Raw genomic sequence first — 19,295 nt, forward strand, 5'->3', positions numbered from 1 at the left:
ATCAGGTTCACAGTTTTAAGCTTCATTAACAATCCTTTTCACAAAAGGATATAGAAGGTACATCAAAAAAACAACAAAGACTAAATCAAGAATGTCATGTAAAAACTCATCAATCACCTTACTCATCTGTGCAGTAATGAATATAAACTATGCGAAATACCTCTTCTGCTTCATTCATCAGAGCCCTCAACTGGAATAATGTCTCAAATTTCGTGTATCACAACACGAGGAAGGTAAGGACCAAAGAAAACGGCTCAAGGAAATGCTTTAAGAATGACTACAGACCTGGAGAATACAATGAAGATAAAAATACACTCCAGATATCCAGAATTTGTTTACAATGAATCTGCTCTCCAGTGCCAACGTGGGCAGGACACAAGCACTAAAAGGCTTTAATTGCAGCAAGACAGTTTTCAGATCAGATGTGAGCAGGAGACAGTTCAAGTACTAATGATAACAGTAATTAAACCATGTAACACCTTACAATATATAGAATAATTTAATTCCATGAGTACATGAATCTGGTACTTTGAAGAACAGGCTGGAAAAATTTTCTCAGATTTTCTAGAGACAAAACCAACCTGCTTTTTTTAAGACAGCCCAAAATCCTATCTGAAATCTCTTTCTTTGTTGTTTTCTGACCTGCAAATCATGTAACACACCCTACTGGCCTTATCCTTGCAAGTTTTACTTGATTTATTGCAGCACATGACAGCAAAATGAGTATTACTCTCCCACGAATGTGCAGATCCATTAATTAGACATCTGCTTTTAGCTGATTACCAGATGTTAGGCTATTGCAGCTGGGACCAATGACAAAGAGGAAAAACACAATAGTATAAACTCTGCAATACAAATGCACACAAAAAAGACAGAATACAGTTTGGGAAGAGGAAAGGGGAAAAGGGTAAAGCTATGGCTGCCTACTAATTTCTCCTTAACAAAAAAACCAAAACCAAAAACCAAATCTCAAAAATGACAGTATTTTCTTGATCTGTAGACATATGAAGAAAAGGCTCACAAATTTTGTTTAGACTAGTAAATTAAATGAAGGAATAGTCAGTCCTTGCTAGAGAGCTATTGTAATCAAATAAGTCATTTGCTGCTACTCTTAAACTACCTATGGGGTTACGGAGTTAAAAGAGAAATTTAGTTCCAAGAAGAAAATCAGTATAACTCCATTTAGAATCATTCAGAAAATCTAAGCTTGAAGGACACCAAGAATGAGCTCACTTCAGAAATCTTCCCTGGCCATGCAGACAGCTGTGTTCACCAGAAGGTGATCTGAAATGTCAGACGTACCAAATTCAAAAGTGGTCAACTGGGAAGGAGGAAAACCTATTTCAGATATGCTGTTTAAAGAAAGTACTTGGAAGCAATTTATATGAAGGAACAACTTGATTCCCACAGAAAGGTGTCATTCTCATATCAAGTGTAATTTTCACATTTTTCTCCTCCCTTTGGTTCGATTCACTTTGTCTATTTTTCAAAATTCTCAATTATGCCAGATACCATTTCTATTGCTGGGATGTCTTCTAAGCAACTGCAAGGACTACAGATGGTGAAATATATTAACAACTAAGTAGAGGAATGCAGCAGACAGCAGGATAAGGATCCAAGTATAATACCTGAGACTAAGTTTTTATGAAGTATTTTGGAATTACAGTTCTTTAAAAGCAAAACCAAAAATAAACAGATATCCTCCCTCCTCCACACCTTTCCTTACTACATTTTCTATTACCTTTTCAATTTTATCTGAAAATTCTGAACCAACCTCCACCAAACCTCTTCTACCTTGATCTTGCTTGACTTTGAGGAAAACTCTCGCACCTGAACCACAGCTGAAAGAGCTGTCAAACAGCAGCACTTTTCCACCACCATAATGCAGCTTTGGAAACTGCTACAAAACTGAACCATCAGAAATTTCCTTTCTGTGTCATGTAAATCCAAAGTTAAACGGCCAATCAGTTCAATACGCAAAAGATTCGACAACACGGTCCTAAATTACATTGATATGTAATTTAAAAGAAGAACCTGCATTCCCAGTAAATTACTCCAGGTCTCTACACTTAGAATCTGGCCTTTAGAAGAAATACATTAAATGTATGGTCAGCCTACTGAAAGACTATAATTTTGTGAAGCACTATGCCAAACTGAAACTATTCAGTATACTTAATTCCCTCCAAGAGTCAAAATAGGACATGCTTTGTTAGTCCTTACACTAAACATCATAAATACTAATTTAAGGATTGCACAGACTTCAAACGCCACATATACATTTGCTGATTCAAAATGTGAGATAGCAATTAAATTCAACTTTAACTTTGTACATGTTAAAACTTTTTTCCAGAACTTTAGCAAATTAATCCTTTCTCAAACAAATACAGCACACAACCTTTTTCAGAACACCAAAGGATGGCATTAGACAGTTCTTAGGTTTGTTTTTACTAAGTTTACAACAACCACAATTCTTAGTACCTTGTTTGAAGTAACGCCTCCATTGGTGTTAGGCGATCCTGCAGCTGCCGGGACACCGCAGTCAGCAATGATGCACAAGCTGTACTGCATCCTGCCAAATCTTCATCCTTTACATAGTTCAGCAATACAAAATACCAATACACAGATCCTGCATTAAAAAAAAATATATACATTTCAGGTGAAACATGATATAAACTTTTCACTGAGAAAGCATACTTTGAAGGATAATCATTGGAAGTGATAAATAATTATCTAATGGTTACCGAATACAGACTAGGAGGTATTCTACCCCTTCCCCTTTCTTGAGAGACTTCAATTAAGAATCATTCTGAAATTGTAAGTTTCCACAAGTACTTCTAATTCTCTTATCAACTAACACATAACTGAAGGAAATAAAGGTTCCCAAGAGACAGCTTTGTAAACTTCTTTCATTGCTTTTACCCACAGCAATCAAAATGCTCTTGATATATTAAGGTGCTTGGCTAGGGGTTCCAATCCCATCAGAGCCAAATCATACTCCAGATCCAGCTCTTTTTCTCCTTTCATCCTCTGGTTCTGGTTGCTGTTTCCTTACTCTGTATTTGCCGGAGGCACTGCTTCCATACAAATCAGTTCTGGGAGCACAGCACGGTGGTAACTGTACAGAAACACAAATCTCAGCCTCCTCCTCCTTCCCTCCCTGTGCATTCCATACCCTCTGTAGCAGTGTGTTAAGTGTTTTGACCTAGGTGGTAGTACAACAAGCCTTTTGGAATGCAAACTGATTTTTCTGCAAGACCCCTCAGTGATGCCAAGCTAAAAACAATTCAACAATGTCCTAGTGTGAAAAGCAGGCCTTGCCACCCAAAATACGAGCGTAAAGTCATCTTCCCATTCCATCTGGCACTCCAGATGCTTCAACAAGGTGCTAAGAGACCGTTACACTGCACTATAGATAAGGAAGGAATTTAATTTAGTTAAAATTTCCTTTTAGTGTAGAAGAATCAGAAGTGGATTGCTAGTTGGACATCACTGGGATAGTCAAGTTTCCTGGCTCTCTCCTAATTTTAAAAAATAACAGACAACCCTGACCATAACTGATGTCAACAGAATCTGTTGCTGCTAAACACCTTTCAGAATTCTTACAAAACTTACTTAAGCTCTTCCAAAAATGTCAGACTTCATGCTCTGGTTTAACCAAGCTTATTTGCTTAAAAATCCACCAACTACAAATGTCTACTTCACGACCAGACCACTCCAAGGAGCGTTTTGAACTAACCAAACAATTACCTCATTCTAATTTCACAAGAGAGTCCAACATGACAAATGTACCATGTATTTTTATGACAACACTGCATACATACCACCTGTGGCAGCAGCAGGCAAAAGAGGCATATTGTCAAGTAAAGCTTTTAGAAGAACTGATCCAAACCCTTGCTGACTTGGGTCACACCTTCCATTGCTACAAAAAAACCAGACACAATGAAGTAAGAAAGAAGGATGAAATCTCTTACACAAGATGAAACAGTTACAAACACATATGTTCAATTTAGAATGCATGCAATTCCCCCAAATACATGTAAAACAGAAATAAACAAAAATAAATATATGCAAATAATTAGCACTAACCTGATGCATAGTGCAAGAAATCGTGCACATTTGTGAGCTATGCTCCGCCCAGCTTCAAAGAAGCAAACACGTATAATATCAGAGACACATTTACGTGTTTTAGTAAGCAAACTGTCATTTCCCTCCTTTGAGCTGTGGAAACAAGTTGCATACTTTAGATAATTATATAAAACTTTTTTTTTAACCAAACAGATACTGAGAAATAGCCATTATAATTTGAACACGATTCCTCCCTTACCTGCCAGGGCCATTTGAATAGACTCCGGCCAACCAACAAAGTGTGTCGAGTACAAGACTCTGAGCATGTTCTGTAGTCGGTCCATCCTCTGTCTTCTTGCAAAGAGTGGTGAGAAGCTTCTCATGGAACTCTGAAAACTGTAACATGGCACACCGTTGAACTCTAGGGAGGAGGGGAAGGAAAGAAAAACCACAATTATCCAACATGGCCGTTCTCCCAATAAAGTGTCTCTCCAGCTTTGTATCCTGTCCTAGGAGCAGCATAAAAGAGAATCCTAGATGAAAGGAAAAGCACTACACAAGCATATACAGTACTTCCTGTGCACACATTCCCAAGTGTCCTATTTTCTGCTCACAGAACTTCCTACATTATGATATATCTTGTAAGCTTCTATGAAGTTTTTTCACCCCTATTAACTTGTCTAGCAACTTCTAAACCTAAACAAACTTTCACCATCTAAATCACTCTTACAACTTTGCACATACCTCTTTGCAGCCTCGATAACCTCTTTTATGCCCATTACAGTCAGTGCCATCACTGCAGGGTGGCAGATGATAATACACTTTAAATACTCTATTACTTGCGTCTAGGTCTGCAGCACCAAACTAGAGACTTCAACCACATCTTTGTTAGCTAAATTTGATTCTAAACTTTTTTGACAAATAATCTAATTTCTGCTGTAAGAAACAAGGCAATGAGGAAATAGAAAGGGAAGATGCTTCCTTTAAAAAAATGTATCTGTTTTACCAAGAAAACTTATTTACATTTGCCTTTTGAAGTCAGGCAAAAAACCCCACTTGACACATAATTTCATGCATGGTGTTATTCTACCACAACTTTCACAGCATAGTGCCCTCTAACTTACAATTTACATGATTTTCCATATAAAATAAGCTTACGAAATGACAACTTGAAACAGTATCTTGACCTGAGCTATTTTGAGAACTAAGCTTTTTATAAGAAGTGTAACTAAAGCTAATATTCCTTCAGATTTAAAAAACAACTACTAACCTTTCCTTTGAAATTGAAGTTTTTTTAAATCTTCGAATTGTTACAGAGACTTCTTGAAGTAAGTCGCAGCCTCGCAGATTATCTGATTTTCTTGAAGTAGTAGTGGCTTCAATTTTGCTAGACGGCTTTTCCTTATATTTTCAGAAAAAATAACATTCATAAATCACATTGGTTCTGATTTATTCTTATACATTGTTCAGTGAAATGCAAGCAGTTCACTAAAATCTCTCAGTTTGAGCATTGTACTAAAATTAACTATTTTTATTCACTAAATTCTATAATATAGAACAATAAATTACTCATGTTCTGTAATCTATTATGCTCTAACTATTCTAATAATGTCCACAAGATGTACATCATATCATCCCATCTTACAACTACAATGATCAAGAGTAAAATACACACACACACATCTTCACAGAAGGATAAGGCCTATCAACTACTGAAAATACTCAAGGAAACAAAAGTTTCAAAAACAAGTGTTCAGAATGTGAAAGTGGCAGAACAGACTTTTTCCTTTAAATTTGCACAAAAGAAACAATTTAGAAATGTTGAACTCTAATTCTTGAAGGTGTCAACACAGTGTCACCTCTTTAGAGGGTAGTCTTTTAATGGATCTTAATTCTGGTAACAGCTGTTTCGTTTTCAGACGACAGGAATCATACCAAGTCTACAACTAAAACATGAATCTTCCTTGGCTATTTATTACCTTGCCTGCTGCAACTTTTGCCAACAATGAAGCAAGAGAATGGCCCTTGTTCGTTTGAGGTTTTAGAGGAGGTATTCTAACCACTGGTCTAATGCCACCATTGCAGATTTCTTCTGTTCCTCTGTCATTCACTGCTTTAACATGAATTAAAAATGAACGATACTTGCCACCAGCCATGCCTAAAAGTGGAGAACAACAAGGGAGGGGGAAGAATTTGCACAGTTTAAACAGATTGCAAGTTGTAAACAGAACAGAACAACCACATAAATTACAGTACTTGATCATCAGTTTGAAAGAGCAACTCACTATGGTGTTACACAGCAAAATTTGTCAATGTAAAAATAAATAACAAACCTATGGCTGACTACAGAAGTATGAGATGCACTTCAGTCACACACGCTTCATGCGAATAGCATAATAAACGGGTTTACCTTTAACAAGCTTTGGACTTGTTAGTGTCAACATTCCAGCATGTCCTGATAGATCAAGTCCAGTAGCCAGCCATACTGGACCACAAAGTATATCTTCTTTGTGTTCCTCCAGAAATGGACACAATCTAAGACCTTACAAAAACATGAGCAATATGGATCTCAATTAGCCGTAAGTAAGTCACAAAATCTGATCATTTGCATGGATTAAAAATACACTATGTCAAACTCTGACCACTAAATACATGTAACTCAACATAAAAAATGGCTTGAAGTTCACTTTTAGATATTTTCCAGTGAAATCAATTAAGGTAAACAGCATTTTTAAAACCATTTTCAGTTGCATTATACGGATAACATATATGTTGACTGGCTTACAAAAGCCACAAAATACACAACTGATTAAATAAAGAACCAATATATATGAGTCACACCCTTACTGGGTCGTTACTGAAGCAGGATAATACTGTTTAAAACAGAACAAAATTAAAAATAAATTTAAAACAAAGACAGTTTTGTTTCTTCTATGGGATATACAAATTACTGAAATTATCGTTCACTCATCTGCTGCTCCTTTCTCAGCATGAAACACCTCCTTTATCACCCATTTGATCCTTTCCCTGATCCTTTGTAACCCCTCCTGTCTTGGAGTCACAGAATCATAGAATGGTTTGGGTTGGAAAGGACCTTTACAGTCATGCTCTAGATAAGCTGTGAAGTAAGACTGTTGAAAGAACCAAGCAAAAGAACCATAGCTCTAGAACTGAATCACTCCAACTGTCAAATTTTAGTCTGCAGCTCTCCTCACCCAGACCCACTCACTGCCTTTCACAGTCTAAGACATTTTGTGGAAGAGCGCTAGTTAACAAGAGAAGTTATAAAGACAGGCACAGTCCATGTGATGTGGCCTAGTTATGATTTCTTTATGTTCTGCTCCTTGCTTTCTTGGTTAACTGCAGCAATCTCTACAAAACCCAGGCATGCAAAGAAAAATTATATTAAAACTAGTCAAAGAAACAAAGTAAAATACTGCTGAAACAGGCTAGCAACTTCACTTAGAAAGGTGTCCTATCAATCTACTTGATTTCTAAATTCAAATAAATATTCATCTGCTTGTAAGCACCAAACTTCTCTAGTAGTTTTGCACATTTTTGTTGTGTTTCTGTTGAACTTTCAACTCATACAGCAAACAGTGCAGTGAGAGAAATAACTTTGAATACAGCTGACAAATCAGTCTATCTTAATGTCTGAGAAATTTTTGCAGAGGAATTCAAATTTATCATTAAAAGAAGAAAAAAGCAAGCTCCTATTTTAATTGAAGTATAACAAGATCAATAAAACTTACATTGTGGTTCCTCTACATCCATATACTGCATTTCCTCATTGAATTCTACCAGTCCTGGTTTTCCATTTCTCTCCACTTCAATGTTATGAGCTGGAGATAAAGGAAATGTGATCTGTCTATCTACTGCTGCTTCTGGAAATAAAAATATTAGCATGATTTCAAACACTGTTCAAGGCTCAGGAAAAACAAAAGTGGTAGTTTGCATAGCAAAATTATCAGCTTTCTGCCCACAGCAATATTTCTAATATAAACCCACAAATACACAAAGACATATTTTTCATATGGATTGAAGCTGCAGCAAATAGTTAAAAAATAGTATTTCCGCATGACCTGTAATGAGCCTGTTTTGCTTTAACACTGCCCAAATTCTTTTCCCCTAATAATCAACTACAGATTACTCCTAAGCAATTAAATTCCAGTACTTAAAGTTTGATAATTTAAAGTTAAAATAACTGGATTGCTCCTACTGAACATCAAACATTATTTTGGTAATACTTAAATACAGTTCTTTTTCCAATTAAACGGATCACATGAATTATAGATGAAGAGGACATGCCAGCAAATTAACAAGAAGCATATACAGTGAATTAACTGCCAGACCAAAAAACCATTAGTTCCCAACCGGAAGAATTATGCCTCTGGCCTTCCCATTACTACACACTACATATTTAACTGTTTCCAGGGCTCCTGTCATACAAAATAATGACTGAATAAACTCTGCCCTACACATCTTCCCTACATCTCATTATCTTAAAATTTCAGTTCCTTTCTCACCCCATGGAAGGAGAGAAAGGAGGGAGGGAAGTTAACTGAATTCCAGTCTGAGGTTTTTATACATTTCCAAGAGCCATCAAACTATCTTGAATATTACATCTCCCTAGGATTGGGACATTTTGGTTAAGATCTATCACAGATATAAATTATCTAGCTTTGTCTTCCCTTATAATGAAATCATTAGTGTCCTATTATTTTATTCAATAGTGCATAGAGAAAAGGCAAATGTCACTAAAGTCCTTTTCCAAAACTCAAGAAATTGAAAAAGAGAAGGAAATAACTGCAATGCAGCTACACTCGGAGAAGATGTTGGTTAGTTGTGGATCTCCAATCCTACTGAGTAAAAAAGAAAAAACTTTGTCGAGGCTGCCTTGCAGGTGCTCTCACATTCCCCAGTCCTTCCAGACTGCCTGATCCCCTATTCAATGCTTACTCTACCCTGTCTGTAACAGAAAAAAGCAAATTCCACTATATTGCATGTAAGGAAGTGAAATGTCATTTTCAGGAAGAGCTCTGTCATGTCTTCTGCTCAGTATGCTGTGCTGAAAAGCATTCACAGAGAGCTCTGGCAATTTAGTTCACACTTAAATCAAATGTCTCCAAGGAATTACCAACTCATGGAACTGTTTGCTCAGAAGTGTTTGAAATTGAAGCATTAAGGAAAAGAGTTTAACTTTTCTTCTATTGTTTTGTTCCATAGGTGAAGATTTTCTGATTAATTCTGACATCCAGACCTGCAAATGGACTGAAATCATGCTGAAAACAAAGCAGGTTCCATTCAGGAGAGAAACATGGACAATCCGTTCTGGTGTTTTTTGGGGTGTTTTTTGATAGAACATATTTCTCCTACATGTTAAAATTAAGGTTTTACATCAAGTATTAAAAAAAATGAAGAAACTGAAAGAACACCTGTTGACTGCTGTCCTGCAGTCACAGCTAGCACTTCTGTTAAATCTAAACCATCTTGATTCCTAAAAGAACAGGCTTTCCTCAAAGAATATTAATATGCTAGCATATTTTGTTCTTGGGTAACAACCAGTTTACATTATTTAAAGGAGCATCTCCAGCACACGACTTTTGCTGTTAAACACTGGGGGATGCTACAGAGTGAAGTTTTATGAAAGCATGTCAATGATGTTTAAAATGCCTATATTCCTTTTTGAAATTTACAGCTGTTACTCCTGTGTAAGTGGGATGGTCTTACTTTGCAATTAAGAAAAAATAGGAAAAGCAGGAGGGAAAAGGGCTTTTATGATCATGCTTGCTGTTCTCCTCAACACATTTTATATCCAGCAACCAATTTAATATCTGACAGCAAGATTTCTCTGAAATAGTCAATTCCCAGAAGCTTTTGAAACAGAGGTGGCCAGTTAAAGATAACCAATTAATGCCTCAATAAAAGGAGGTGCTGCATGTAATACCTTCCATTCCCAGCAGACAAGGCAGCAGGATATGAAACGAACACTCTCACCACAGGAAAATCCCAATAGAGGCACTTCCACATCAAAGAAATGACTTTTCAATTTATGCTACCCCCTCACAGGTTCCCTGAGAGCTAGTAAGATGCAGAGTCCAGTTAGGAGTCTTGCAAGGCAAGAGCATTCCTAACTTTGGTCTACTCAGTCAAAGCGGCAAGGAACAAAAGGTGAAATTATACTGCAGCTTTCACATAGTTTAGTTAATGAGCCAAATGATGAGAGAATTCCCAAGGAAGCCAGGGATTTTCTTACTGCCATCAAGAAAAGCTTTGCTATTTTCTCACTGGCAAATAATTTCCTTCTGTGACTTAGAATAATTTATTATAATTTTTTTTTTACTATGTCAAGAACTAAAAGAGCACCATTTGTTTAATCAATCTCTAGGATGATTTACAATTGACAACTTATTTTTAATGACTGTAGGATTCATGCAGTACAGAATTATAATTGAGTTCAGTCTTTCTGAGCTATGTACTTTCACTTGTGTAAATGTCAAGATTTTGGAACTGTTTACCCAGTTTGCCTCCACAATTTAAATTCAAGCATAAGAGAAAAGAGCCCATGATACTAAGAAACAGAATAAAGCAGTAAAAGTGAAATTCTTACACAATTACAAGCAATTTTTCTGATATACATCACAGAGAATAATGAGTTTGAGAAAAGAAATAATGTTCTGAAAGATATCTTAAGTTTTTTTCTTACCATTGACTTTTCCTAAGCCTGGAGCTTTATTTTTCAGTAAAGTCACTTGAATCTGAGGGATGTTTGTGATGTTTGAATTCAAAACAAATTTGAAGTCCACATGTCCAACCATACAAGCTTTTGGTAAAACCAGTTCAAAGACATGCTCATCCCAGCTGTTGCTGTCAGGAAATAAAATAAGACAATGACCCAGTGTCAGGAGAAAATTCAGATCATGCAGGCAGCATCACACAGTCCATTCTGCATCTATGCACACTGTCTTTAACAAGAAAAACTTATTTTGTCTTACTTGACATCTGCATGGATTTCTGAAGTAGAAGTCTTTCAAACTTTAAAGCTTTCAAGCTTTCAAGCTAACCATATTAATTTTGTGAAGATGTTAAAAAGCCAATTGATATGGCAGGGTGAAACAGTGTTCAGATAAAAGCAGCAGTGGAAAGATTCCCTATTACCTTCGTCACAGTATGGTTTTCTTATTACTATAAATACCAGCTACTTGTTTCCATGAAAAAAAGGTATGAGAATAAAAAAGCAAACACAACACTAAAAGAGGATCGATTAGTGAAGTGTACAAAAGCATGATTGGAAGTACCTACCTTGTAATCTCCCTTAAGTTGCCCTCATCCATTGTTTAACACTTACCAATGCGTTGCGTGTTTGAGAAAGTGGTACAAAATCAACATACAGGAGACTCAAAATACTATTTTGAAATTACTTTTAAAGCACGTTTGATAATTCATACAGGATGAAACATGCTTCTTACCAGATGCACATTCAGAAGCCTGTGCTGGGCAAAAGGGTGCAGCTTCCTTTTAGTAAGTCACATTTTAGTTTTGAAGACAAGTTTGGTTTTACACTGAAAGTGTAAACTTGAGACAAGTACCCCTCAATGATCCATTCCATAGTTTGATACACTAGGGTTTCCAAAAAATTCTTCAAACCAAAGAGCAATGAAAATAAAACTAATAATGTGTCAACTGTTCTGCTTGTACACATTTTTTTAAATAATTGAACTTCTTGATCTCCTTCATTTGGCAGTAAATATTTTTTTTAAATGTTACTTTGATATACTTATTTAGTTGTATAACTGAGAACACTAAGAAACTGAGTATGCTGCTATAAATATTTTTGAAACGTCTTTCTAACACCTAATTCACAAATAAATATTTTAACTCCAATAGCATGCTACACACTGAGTATTGTGCAGAAAACCATTTTAAAATAGATTAAGGAATGGTGCAAATGTATTTATTTCTTTACAGTAATATCCCTGAAGGCCAGATCTCCTTCAGGCACATGTAATAGACTTAAAAGAGATTTCAGGTACAAGTAATGAAATGGCATGCCAGCTTTCCAGAGCAAGCAACACAGAAAAGCAGAGATTTTGGGAGGAACGATGGACAGAAGTGAAAGATGGACAGAAGAGAATTTGTGGTTATGATTCAAGAAGTAACAGTGAAGAATTTTCAGCTAACTGTACAAGGAACACAAACAAATAAAATATAATGAAAATGTATCCCATTGCTCTGGGGAAAAAAAACCCCTAAACCTCTGTTAGCAACTGTAATACTAAATACTTAGAATCACTCATGCCTTTCCTCTAGCTTGGAGTACACATAATCCAGTGCCAAACAGAGAAAAGTTTGGGGGTGGTATTTCATGTCATGCAAAGCATGGACTAAATAAGACACTCAAAGGAGCCAGACTTCTGAAAGACAAAGTAATATTCTGCTCATCCAGTTTTAGTTAAAGATCTGGTACAAACCCAGAAATGAATAATAAACCACTTTGTCTGCAGCAGTCTTTTATAGTCTGTGTGTTGCACACAATGCACACAGCCATAGCGAATTACAACTGTTACTTGTCTACCCCAGAAATCAATTTTTGACAGAATTGAGCAGCAGATGCTCAATAGGTATGGATGGAATAAACAATCTCCATTAAGGTTTCATATTAACCCAGCAGTAAAGAGATTTTCTTATACCTCTGACAATAAACTTCACAATCTAGTTCTCTGATTAGTTAAGACTTCCCTTTCAAGATTTTTTTTTTTTAGTATCTCATAGGTTTGCTTAAGTACATCCTTTATTCATGTGTAACGTTCCAAAGTAGCAAACAAATTACTTCCTTATTATTTTCTCTGTATCTCAGCATATCTATCCTAAATATCACTTTTCTCTGATAATCTAATGCAAAGTCTTTTAGGAACTCTTCTACCTTTGAAACCCACCTAAATCTATAGCATCTCTCTGAAGAAGAACATACAATCCATACTGTGTTCCAAACGCCAATATAGCGTCATTCTCAACCACAAGATATTTTTCAACACACTTATTCATTCCTTCTCTAGAACATCTCACCATCTGATCTTCCAATGCAACTGAACTTTGAACTGCAAAGACATTTCCAGAGGTTAAACACTGGAAAGAACATTAGTATCTAGCTCTTCCTTCTTTCATATATTTTAAAATATTTCTCCATAAGATGAATACATGCTACATAAATTTGAGAAAAAGCCAGGAAACTCAGATGTCACTGCTTTATCCATGCATATTAGGAATTCATGTATCTCTCTTTTAAAAGAATTAACCTCATTTAACATTTCAGTTAAATTACTGCTGAGGGTACAATACTGATATTTAGATAATTCACAAGGTAAACCAGACTCTGCTTTTCTGTTTTCTTTGTTGAACAGTCTTTTTAAAATAACAAACTAGGATTGCAATATAATGCCATTTTCTAAAATACAGTTACAGGATTATCTCTTTCTATTTGAGAAACAAAAGAATTACCATATCAAATTGCATTACTCATCCATCTAACACTGTAATCCCACATGGTGATAGGTATCAGTATGAGGCACGCAAAAAGAAGATAAAAGGAACCTCATAGTAACAACCAAAAAATAATCCAGAAATCAAAAAGTTTCTTCCCAGATAACTTTTAATTAAGAGCTAACATGGCTTTCAATCTTAAGATTCTACCCTAAGAACAAAGGGACTGTAATTTAATAATTTTCATCATGAGTCACATAGCAGCTGTCAAAGATTTCCAGTACTAAACCAAAACTTTTAACTTTTCCCCTTTACAACCGTGTTTTACTTAGCAGCAGGCATACTTCTTTTCCTCTAATGAAACTATATTCATAAGCTAATTTTCCACTTATCCCCTTACAATTAACTGCTATTACCTTCACTGCTTGCTTCCTTATAACTTCATATTGATAGCTCGTTACTTTTCAACTGTTGCTGAACACACCTGGATAATCAACTGGAAGTTATTTTGCAAGGAACCACCTCCCTTCCCCTTGCTACATACAGAATATTTGACTTACACAAAGCAAAACCACAAGATAAATAAAGGTTTTAAAGCCTATAATATATTGCAAGTTTTTAACCATAGCTTATGAACATTTATTTAGTTCAGCTCCTGTTATGTGTCAGCCCAGGAGATGCCTTCATCTATTATGTGTTTTCCCACCTGGAATGCTTCATTATCACTTGCTATCTTTCAGTTGTTTATAGGACATGCTTTTTTTGCCCCACACATGACCTCTAGCTCCCCTAGGACCCTCTGGCCATTTCCTTGTTTTCAGTCTATGGCTATTCTGAGCCTACATGACAATCCAAATGTTACACATCAGTGGAACAGATGTGTAGCAGTCTGACCCAAAAGATCCTGTAGTGTCTTTATTCACATCCCTTAATAAACCAAAGAAACTTCTATTTACATTTTGTTTCTCCAAGCATTTTTCACAAAAAGCTGCACAAAGCTACTTCATGTAGGTTTTAAGCAATTCTTCAAGGAGACTGCAACACTGCTGTACTTGTATTTAGGAGCCCAGAGGAATTCCAAGTTCTCATGTCATGTGTAAAAAACTAAGTATTGCTACACACAGCATGTTGGTGAACTTCATTTCAATGAAAATACTGCCTAAACTTTAGTACTACTAGGGCTCTGGAGTGGCTTAAATATCTCCTATATAAAGATTTAACTTGAATAGACATAAATCCAGATTCTACCTTCATATTTTGAAGTAAATTACAATACCATTTCATTTAAGACAATTAATTAGTCACACTGGCACCCACAGTTTGCATTTTCGGATTAAATAATGTGCTCAAAATGTGTGTATACCTAAGAAAGGTGAATCAGACTTTTATAGAAACTATCAAGAATATCTCTAATTCTGGAAAATGTGCTTGTTTAATTATGTAATGTAATAACCACATTTGGCAAATAAAATTCAAAACCTGACTTTTCAATTTGTTTCAAGGTCCACTAAAATGCCTCTGGCAATCTCACAAACACCTATAATGCAAACTACCAAATGAGGATTATCATCTTTGAAAACACATGCTCTTAAACTTGCACACTAGTTGAAAACAATTAAATTGCATGAGATCTGTGGTTGTACAGCTACACAAACTAGTTAAGCAATGCACACGATTCCTTGTGCGCTGCTGCCCTACGTACCTGTCTGTCTGCAGCTTCCAAGTCCGAGTGTGCTGAGCTGCATCCCCGTGGTGCTGCTGGTGCAGATGCTGAGGGTGCCGCCTTTGCTGCTGCTCCTGCTGGACTTCCACCCAACAGGGAGGGACAGTGGCTGAAAACCGTGGTGTCAAGGTTTCAAAACGGGTCAGTTCCACCAGGGACGTCAGTGTTTCAAGGGAGAACGGCTGGTCCACCAAAAGATCAACTCCTGAGTAATTACAGCACATGCATTCATCACTACATAGGTATTTTTTCTACAACATCCTTTTAAAAAGTTTGAAATATATCAGAACTGCTATAAGCAAAATGAACTGTAAGTCATATGGAGGTTTTTTAGTTAAGAAAAGAATAATAAAAAACTCTCTCCCCCCAAAAAAGCAGCACCCTAAACAAACAACAACAAAAACCAACCACAAAAAACCCCAAACACAAGCAACCAAACATCCCAGCCTTGAAGACAGTATCCTTTGAAGGCAGTTCACTTGGAATAAATTTTCTAAGTACTGAGATGTCTGAGCATACTGTCTGGTATTCAACAGAGGCATCAGGAATAAGTAATTAGCCAGTAATTAGTAATTATATTAATTAGTAATTATACTTTGAAGATGCAAAGCTGATTAAACATTTTTTTAATATCCCTATTGACTCAGATAAAAAAAAGTTTTATATGTCACAAAAACAGACATACAGAATTACTATGCATTTTTATCACTGCTTAAAACATTACTTTGGCCCCTGATTATCAATAGAGATGTGTTTTAGGATGGATTACTACAATGCTGTGGAAGGTTCCCAATTCAGTTTAAAAGAGGGGTAAGTGAAAAACAAACATGCTTTATGTAAAGCTCTTAAAAGACACTGAGCCGAGACAATTATTTTGTCTTCTTGTCTTTATATTTAGGCCTTGTACCAAGGAAACAAGGATATTAATTGAAGTATTGAAAACTAAAATATCCCAGGAAGCCAAATACCTAAAGGAACCACAAAGAAACCAAAAATAATCAGATTTCCTTAGACATACAAAACCCCAAACCAATCAAAAAAACCCAAACCAAACCAAAACCAACCAAATAAAAAAACCTAAACCAAAACAAAAAACCCCAAACAAAACCCAACCATCCAAACAAAAAACCCCAACCAACCAAACTTGAGGGAAAATAAGATATGTACAATGTATATTTTCTAGTATTTTGAGCATTTTCTCTTAAAAATGCATTTTGAAGGAAAAGCCTTTACTTGTAAAGAAATCATGGTTTTTAAAAGGAGAAAGTTTGTTACGTGACTACTACTGTCACCACCCAGGGTGGGGAGATTATAATACACAAACACAAATACCACCCTCCCTGTGAAGCCTGAACCTAGAGAGCATCTTGAAAGCAATCCAGGTCGAGCTTGAGGTGAGATACTTGGACAGGTAATAAATTCACTCTCACTGAAATGGTAATAATTTCTACTTTTCAGTCTAGGAGGCAGGAAAATGCCAAAGAAATTAGAAATGCTTTAGAAATTGAATTTCAATAATACAGCAAAGACCTCCACTTTTTTAACTGCCAAATGTGAACCTCATTAGCTGGATGACACTGCAATGAGAAGTGAGATCATTGCTCAAACTGAACAACAAGCCTATCTTTGATCAGACTGGATTTTTCTGCTTCATTCTCCTTCCTCCTCCAACGGAAACAAAGCCAAATTCAAAGTATTCAGAGCAACCACATACATGTAATCAACGCCTAAAACTGAAAAATGAAGGATTTAACTTTCCACTGCTGTCAGGTATACTTGGCTTCTTTTAAAAATTACAAGACTTTAAATTTATTCTAACAGAGTGTTATAACAAGACGAAATTCTAACAGCAAACTTGAAAACAGGTTTTAAACCAGTCAGGAAGACTAATATTCTTTTTTAATTCACTTTGAAAAGAAGCATTATTTTAGATTACTTCACCACAAAAAACCCTCTGCTCCTTAAAAGGAAACAGTAATCTAAGATTGCTGTAAGATTAACTTATTTTCTGTTAAAGCCATAAAATTTAAAATGCATCCAAGTCACAAACTGAGGCTAGAAAATTACATTCAAGAAATGCATTCTAGAATGCAAACAGTGCAGAAAAATAAACACGTAAAGCCTACAATACAAAGTAATAATATATATGAGCAAAAGGTTCTGCTTGTTGTAGGAGTTCATTTCCCCAAACAGAAACCTTTCTCTTGAGCTGTGTCTCTGTCTAAAAAACATGCTAAGACAGAAGTGGAAGAAAACGGTTTTTTCTGTTGTTTAATACATAAGACCAAAAGAGAAGCAACACTGATATTATAAATGCTGAGGGCAAAGGCTGATCACGACCCATTACTGAAGATGTTTGCACAGTCCTAACAATCATTCTCATATATGCTAAGAGTCCCGTATTACTGACTTTACTATCCTTAACCTGGATAGTTCAGATGAAGAGTTCTTTAACCACCATTTAGTTTCAACAATTCCCACTCAGACCCCTCATTTCAGCACTGGTTCCTTACGACCACTAGCTTCTCTCAGAGCTTTTAGTGGCTCAGCTTGATGCCACAGAAAAACAGTATTCAGTTTATCTGATCATTACTTTGTATCTAACAACTCTCTGGAAACTGCTACAGAACAACATCAAGTCATACCACAACGTCTGAATTATATGACTACTTAAAGGAGGACCTGGAGCTTGTGGACAATCTGAAGATACAGCTACTTTGAAGTCTATACATAAATAAATCAATTTCTTATTCCAGTAAGTCATATTCAAGCCTATACTGAAGGCTGGATGGGAATGAGATGAAAAAAGGAAAATAATTCCCCTTTATAGTACTGGCAGAATTTAAACAGTAATTATCATCTACTTGACTCATCAGGACTGTCAGAGTTACCATTTGCTTGGAAGTCACTTAAATTTGCTGATAACCTACTATACAGGGAATGCATCCATTGAAACACATCTATGTCCTTGACATCTATATTCTTTTTTGCTTTATTTAGCAAAAGAAAGGTGAAGAAAGCCATAGACTTTCTTCCCCTCACATATGTAAACCAGTTTATTTTCTCGTGATTTTCAAACTTCAACAATGGCTTCTTTGGTGAAAAAGAGGAGGAGCAGGAGAAATTCAGTCCTCAAAGCAACCGCTGTAATGCTGCTTACAAATAAACTTATGATAAAAAACATTTTTTCCTTCTTTTGACTGACTCCTGTGGAATAAAATCGGGGTCAGACAAATACAGTCTGCCACACTTAAAATCACACGTAGAGACTGAAGAAAGTCAAAGTGGTTTGTTTGGGGTTTTTTTAAATCAGGAACTGTTATGCTTGTACACACCCAGTGACAGATACATAGCAATTACAGAACTCTAACTTTGGGCAGCAAAAAAATTATAAAGCAGCAGGCTATTAAATAACTGAAAATCATGTTCATATGCAACTTTCAAAAATGACCAAAGTATTTTTACTCAGGATACATGTACATGTGTGCAATTTACCTGTAATGCCTGGACTAGAAGGGTTAGATAAGGGCTTGGTGCCTTCTGATGACTGTTCTACACTTTTGGAAAGGGATCCATCTACAAGTATATCAGCTTCATCTATGTCATCGCAGGTCCCTCCAATCTGAAGGAAATGAAGTTCTCCACCTAAAATCATCAGAGACAACAAAAGAAGAAAGTTTAGATGGGCATACAGCTAAATTCAACTCACAAGACAGGCTTGCACTTGAACTGCTATGCAATTATGACAGTATTTACGCAGGACCTGAAACCAGTAAAATTGTACAGGAATACTTATTTTGCTTTACTACTACTATTTTTTTTTCAGGGCAAATGCAAAACAGAACTACAAAAATACTGCAGTTGCGAATGGTATCAAAGGTAAAAAATATTTGGGGGGATGGGTTTTAAAAGGCAATTAACAAAAGAAATCTCAATAGAAACTAAAAATCATAATCATTATGACACTTCCAATAATCCAAATTATGCTTATAACAGAAAATATTCTATCATTTCAAGTGAAGGCCTA

At 36.0% G+C, this 19,295-nt stretch overlaps 1 protein-coding gene across 1 annotated transcript in view; it reads right to left on the minus strand.

Annotated features, from left to right (window-relative positions):
- Positions 1–19,295, minus strand: part of BIRC6 (baculoviral IAP repeat containing 6) — a 159,039-nt gene that overhangs the window by 120,150 nt on the left and 19,594 nt on the right. The window contains exons 10-20 of the mRNA XM_008643347.2: positions 18,764–18,913; positions 15,248–15,473; positions 10,772–10,932; positions 7,818–7,949; positions 6,476–6,607; positions 6,045–6,223; positions 5,336–5,466; positions 4,325–4,486; positions 4,087–4,218; positions 3,822–3,919; positions 2,479–2,626 (exon numbers count right to left, since the gene is read on the minus strand). Coding sequence (XP_008641569.1) covers positions 2,479–2,626; positions 3,822–3,919; positions 4,087–4,218; positions 4,325–4,486; positions 5,336–5,466; positions 6,045–6,223; positions 6,476–6,607; positions 7,818–7,949; positions 10,772–10,932; positions 15,248–15,473; positions 18,764–18,913 — 1,651 coding nt within the window. The remainder of the gene's footprint in view (positions 1–2,478; positions 2,627–3,821; positions 3,920–4,086; positions 4,219–4,324; positions 4,487–5,335; positions 5,467–6,044; positions 6,224–6,475; positions 6,608–7,817; positions 7,950–10,771; positions 10,933–15,247; positions 15,474–18,763; positions 18,914–19,295) is intronic.

Source organism: Corvus brachyrhynchos, unplaced genomic scaffold, assembly GCF_000691975.1.
Source record: "Corvus brachyrhynchos isolate BGI_N302 unplaced genomic scaffold, ASM69197v1 scaffold70, whole genome shotgun sequence".
Lineage (NCBI taxonomy): Eukaryota > Metazoa > Chordata > Aves > Passeriformes > Corvidae > Corvus > Corvus brachyrhynchos.